This window comes from Arvicanthis niloticus, chromosome 12 (assembly GCF_011762505.2).
Source record: "Arvicanthis niloticus isolate mArvNil1 chromosome 12, mArvNil1.pat.X, whole genome shotgun sequence".
Taxonomy (NCBI): Eukaryota; Metazoa; Chordata; class Mammalia; order Rodentia; family Muridae; genus Arvicanthis; species Arvicanthis niloticus.
In genome coordinates, this window is record NC_047669.1 from 8,897,325 (window position 1) to 8,903,324 (window position 6,000).

Below are 6,000 nucleotides of genomic sequence, written 5' to 3' on the forward strand. Positions count from 1 at the left end.
GAACTCGACTGTTGTGTACAGAACACTATTTTCTCTCTATGGGTAAATGGTAGGTATAGACCCCACAGCCAAACTGTCTCCTTCTGCATTTTCCTCTCCTGGGAGCCACTGAGGAGAGGGCTGGGGGTTCACATGGCAACCATCCCCTCCTCCTTTATACACATTTTTGGTTGTTTCGAAAACTCATAAACAGAAAAGCAGAAACATGACTACAAACAACAGGCTTGACTGGCCTTGATGAAGGACACCTAAGTGTCTCTCTCGGGCAGGAGAATGGATGCTAGGAAAACACCGTGTGACCCATGGTCTGCTTTACTACATGAGCCCTTCCCACCTTGGGAGTTAGTAAAACAAAAACAAACAAAACCAAAAACAACACAAGCAGAAACCATCCAGAGCTTGTTAAATCAAATTTGTGCAATTTTCAAAAAGAAATTAACAAATAAGAAAAAAAAAAAAACAACAACAACAAACCACCAAACAGATGAGGTTAGGTTTTGAGTTCAAGAGGCATTAATTTTCCGCTGTGCTTTTTGTGTCTGTGTGTCTGTAGCTCAGGTAAAATGCAGTCTGTTACACAGGGTGGCTGTTTTAGAGATGGGAAAGGTGGTACTCAGGGAAAGTTGTAGGGATACCTTCTTCAGAGACCCTAGACTGTGACTGGAACAGAAAGAAATTTAGATAAGACAAATTTGACAAATTAAGACAAATTTGGTTAAGGATTTATAATAGTTTGGGGGAGAGAGAAGAAGAATTATTCAAACAGTGGCTCAGGATGCAATCATGGTGGCTCTCACCTTTAATCTTAGCACTTAGGATGCAAAACTAGTGGGTCCCTGTGGGTTCAAGGCTGGCCAGGGCTACATACTGAGGCCTTGACATTAAAAAAAAAAAAAAAAGAAAGAAAAGAAAAGAAAAAAGAGAAAAAAAAAACGAGAAAAGAAAAAAAGAAAAGACTCAATAAGCTAGAAAGATAACGTCCCATTACAAAATTAAAATAAGAACAAAAGATTAAAACAGAGGAAAAACTTCGAACATATTCACTTGGTGAACAAACTGCTCCTTGGTAAATTGGTGAGAACCGCCTTAAAACAGAACAAGGAAGTCCCTTGGGAACAAATGGGCCACTTCCCTTTGCATGACAACGACCTTTTCCCTAGATATCTCCTATCCTTTAACTTTTTGCTTTTGACTGCTTAATTAGAAATGAAATTTGACCAGGAAAACAGATTATGAGCCACATTACAAGACACACACGGCGGACGTGGGCACCCTTCTAGGGCCTGCCCACTCAAGACTATGAAAATCCCCACCTGCAAAGGCCTGTTATGGAGAGGAGTGGATCGGCGGTGTGAAGCCCATGGCCCTGGACTACTCAGATTTCACAGAAATTATTCTAGGAAAGGCATACAGAAAGAAATGGAGAGCCTCTGTGTCAGTCAGGCCTCACACCCCACATGTAGTTACATTTAAAAAAAAAAAATCTGTCTTGGCTGAATGGCAGATAGGAGACCCGGGGATGCAGAACCTCACTGTATTTTCCTTCTGAGTGAAGAATGGCAGCCAGTGGTGGCTAACATCTGCAATCCCAGCACTTGGATGCTTGAGGCAAGAGGATTGTCACAAGTTCAAGGCCAGCCTGCATTACAGGGTGAAATCTTCTTTCAAAAATCCAAAGCAAACAACACCAACAAACCTTCAGACAATAATGAAAGATTGGCCTCAACTAAAAATCACCTCAGTCGGTGGCCTGAGGAGAGACTGGCTTTTCCCATCCCAGCTACACATCCCTTTTCATGGATGTTTTTGGTAACATTGAAAACTAGAAGCTCAAAAACTAGAAATAAAGAGAAAGGATGGCTGCTCTAGGGAACACACACACACACACACACACACACACACACACACACCTGTAATCCACTGTTTCGAGAACCAGGCCTGGTCACCAACCATGTGTTAAACCTACACTTGGCCAACACCCATCCAAACTCAAGCAGACGTGTCTGGCTAAACTCAATGAGGAATTCAAACTGTTTCTCTGGTAAAACTCCAGATTACTCCAGTAAGCACCTTTATAATTGTTTTCTTTCTCATGATTAGGTTACTTTTCACACTTGAAATAAACACCCTTGCTTTTGACTGGTTAATTAGCAACAGTATCATGACACAGCTTGAAAACTGTACATAATAGTTACAAATCCACAGAGCATATGCATTTCCCCCTGCATCTGTGGGAAATAGGCTCCCTCTTCCCCAAGGCACCTAAATCCTCATATAGTGAAGTCCCTGATAGAAAATGAAATAGTATTCTAATGTACACACGTCATCTTGAGACAACTTGAAACAGCTCATAACCTGGAAACACTATGTAAATATGTGTTAGACTTCACTACAAAAAAAAAATATTTGCGAGGGAAAAATAACCTATGTGTTCCTTAGGGAACCTTCCATGGTGGGTGTGGCCTCGTCCTCACCCAGGGTTGGCTGAACGGCAGACATGAAAGCCAGAGGGATGCTTATTTGTCCTTCTGGATTACATATGACCCCAACTGAGCCAAAACAACTTGTGTGGACACCGCCAGGGTGAGGTATTGGTTCTTCCCATTTCACCTAGTCTCTCTGCTTTATGTTTGTGGTAATTTGGAGGAAACTCCATACATCGGAAAAACTGAAAGGAAAATAGCTGTGTGTGTTTGGTTTTCTCTAGGTTAAGGGGAGAAGGTAACTAGGGAAAAGGTAATTGTGAGCTACAGGGTCAAGCGTCCCCTGTGTTGCCTGAGGAATGCTCCAGCTTTAAAGATTCAGGTGATTCAGGAGGGATCACAGCTCCGCTGCACTGGAAAGACCCCAGCAGACAAGACAAACGTGTCATCATCTCCACACTGCCAGGAAGAGAGGACAGAACAAGGAGCCGAGTACCCACTGCGTGTGGGCCACAGAACGAAGAGACGAGTACCCACTGTGTGGGGGCCACAGAGTAAAGAGACATTTCCTGAGTGCCCACCGTGTCCTTCAGCTTCTTTGGCCACTACTGGATTTTCATCTTCAACCATTGTTTATTTTTTTTAAACCTTATCTTTATCAGATTAAGCCTCATCTGAAAACAATCAGTATTTTTTTCCCCAAAAACAGAAACGTAAGAAAATATGTGAAAGAAACCTCTAGGGATAAGTTTGGTTTAAAAAAAAAAAAAGTTTTCAGTTATGAGTGTGTATCTTCAGTTCTAACATAAAACATAAGGTTTCTTACTATGTGAATTACAGAAGAAAAAAAAGCCACAATCATTGTTTTCAGAGGCTAGAACTCTTCTACACTGTGCACTTAGACACGGGCTAACACGCATGTGAAGAGAGGCAAGAGTGGCTAATTTAGCAATGAATGGGCCTAAACTATTTCTTTGGAAAAACCCAAAATCATTTCAATTAGCTCATCTCACCTAGCTAGGGAGATGCAACTTCAAACAAACAAACAATCAAAAATAAAAAAAATAAAAAAAAAAAAGGTTGAGGAGGAAGGGAGGAAAGCATTTTCTTAAGTGGGTTATCTGTACACTTAGTGAATTAGCTGTCGAGGGACAAAACTCCCTGCCCTTTACCCACAGGGAGAAAGATCCTCAAAGAACCAACTTCTAGAATTTGGCTAAGGCCAGCAACTAGGAGTCCAAACTTCAGGGGATACAGACGGTGCTTGCCCTTGTGTACGATGGTTACCGTTCCCCCAGTCTCTTCACCCTTTAACCCCGAGAAAAACAAAGAGAACCTCTCCCTTTCAACGGGCTACTTGGAAACCCAATCTGATCATGAAATAGATGTAAAAGCATTACATAATATTTAGAAGTCCAAAAATCACATGTAATTGCTCCTCATTGCATGTATATGTGGGAAATTGGTCCTAAGACTTTCCATCCCTCCCAGAATTACAAATTCCTCATAATGTTCGTCTCTAATGTGAAAGTCTCATTCTACATATAAAATATATTAATTTCTAGACTGTTTATAATATCCCAGGAAATGAAAATTCTTGTTAATAGTTTTTATACAAGAAAAAAAAAGGTGCATGCATGCATACGTGCGAGCATGTGATTGTGCATGTGTGCGACACTGATTTATTCTGCTGTCGTGCGGCTATTTCCTTGGGACTGAAGCATTCCCTCCTGAAGGGAGTGAAGGGTTAAGACTGAGGAACTAAAGAGACTGACAGGGCACTGGAAGCTAAACACATTTATTGGTGTTTACAATGCTCAGGACGCTCAGAAACTTGCAAGTTTCATAAGATCCCTCCCCAAGGATGCAGGAGCAGAAGCAATTATGAGGAGGGGGTTCCCCATGAGTCATCGTGTTGGGGTGGGCTTTCCAGGGGTTCCGTTGTTTTGGAAGCAACTATATTCTTGTAACTGACCTCAATAAAGTCACTGAGCAAGGCTTGGGTGGAATCGTTTATCTGGCCTGTCACAGATACCCTCTCTCAGATGAATGGTTAGTTGCTCTCATCCATTGACAGGGCTATTCTCCCAGCCAAACTGCTGCAAGTTTGGCTGGGCCTGTTTGCCAAAGATCAACGCTGGGCTTGTTGATGGATAACTTTGATGGAAGGACAGGCCCAGAACACGATCTGACTATCCAGCCACCCCTCTTTGCCCTAATTGTACACTCGGGTCTCTGGGAAGGACTAGAGGATATAGGTAGGGAAGGATTAGAGGGAGGGCTCTTAACAGCCATGGGGACTCATGATCTTTGCTGAGGAGTGCTGCTTCCAATGTGACAGCTCTAAAGTCACTCATGCTGCTGCCCTCCCACCCCCACCCCCGTTCTGAAAGTAGGCCTAAACCCATTGCATTGGTGCCCTGTAGAGTGAAAAGGGCTGGAACACGTAGGTTTGTCCTTTAGACTGTAAGGTCTCACCTAGGAAAAGGGCTTTAGCAAGGTCTCACCAGTAAAATTATACAGTATCCATCACAATCCTGTCCACCACGTCTGCAATGTATGGGTGACGCCTCCTGAGGCTAATATAGAATTATACTCTATTTGCCGGTGATATGGAGTGAACAGGGTAAATGAACATCATTTTTCAAAAAGACAACAGATCTCATTATTAATAGTAATGTGCTAAGTGCATTGCACAGGAGGGCATTGCGGGTGAAGTAAATGAAACTTCAGCTTTTCAGAAAATACTGTTCAGTAGGCCTCCTCTAACAGGGAGAGTTGACACGCACGGGAACCAAACTCTGCTTTTCAGCTAAGTATAGCTTTTGGCTTCACAGAGACTCCGGGGTTGCAATCTGGCAGGAGGGTTGCAGGAAGTGGGTTCAGACAGACACTTGCTGCACCAGCCTCACCTCGGTAGGTTCCTGGCTCGCTAGAACCAGACGTGAGCGCGCCCGTGAGGTCAACAACGGACGGACGGAGGCCGGAGTCAGCTGCTCATTGGCTCGTCCTTCCAGCTGAGACAAGCCCCCACCCAGACCCGCCACACCCGCTGTCCCATTAACACCGCGTTACCTGATGGAATTGACTGGCGGGTTGCAGAGGCGGATCATCGCCAGGGAGTGGGGCAGCCTCAGATACTCAGCCATTTTCTCAAGGTATCCTGCGCCTCTGCTGTCCGGAGCAGCCCCGGGAGCCTTTTCTAGACCGCCCTGAGAGGAGGGGCGCGCGCTGGGCCAATGGGAGCCGCTGCTACCTCCTCCTCTGCCTCTTGCACTTTGTGCTTCCTAAGCCGAGCTGCGCTCCCAGGAGGGCGATCCTCCTACGCTAGCAAAGACAATGTCCTAAGGCAAGGCGAGCTGCTTAGTCACACCACCGACGTCAACCACATGTTCACAAAACGGCCATTTACCAGAGCACGAAGCCCCGGCCTTCCCTGGACTGGGATTTTTCACAGTTCATCCATGAACTGCGCACATATTATGGGCTAGAAGTAGGCTGGAGACTGACAATAAACCATGCCTTGTCTCTTCCCTCTAAAAGCTCAGCCTGGGACATGGTCCTTCCAGCTGCATAT

The 6,000-nt window shown here is 44.5% G+C and overlaps 1 protein-coding gene across 1 annotated transcript in view; it reads right to left on the reverse strand.

Moving 5' to 3' along the window:
- Positions 1-5,657, reverse strand: part of Ehhadh (enoyl-CoA hydratase and 3-hydroxyacyl CoA dehydrogenase) — a 28,752-nt gene extending 23,095 nt beyond the window's left edge. The window contains exon 1 of the mRNA XM_034514739.2: positions 5,499-5,657. Within this exon, the coding sequence (XP_034370630.1) occupies positions 5,499-5,572 (74 nt within the window). The 5' untranslated portion in view covers positions 5,573-5,657. The remainder of the gene's footprint in view (positions 1-5,498) is intronic.
- Between the last annotated feature and the right edge of the window lie 343 nt (positions 5,658-6,000).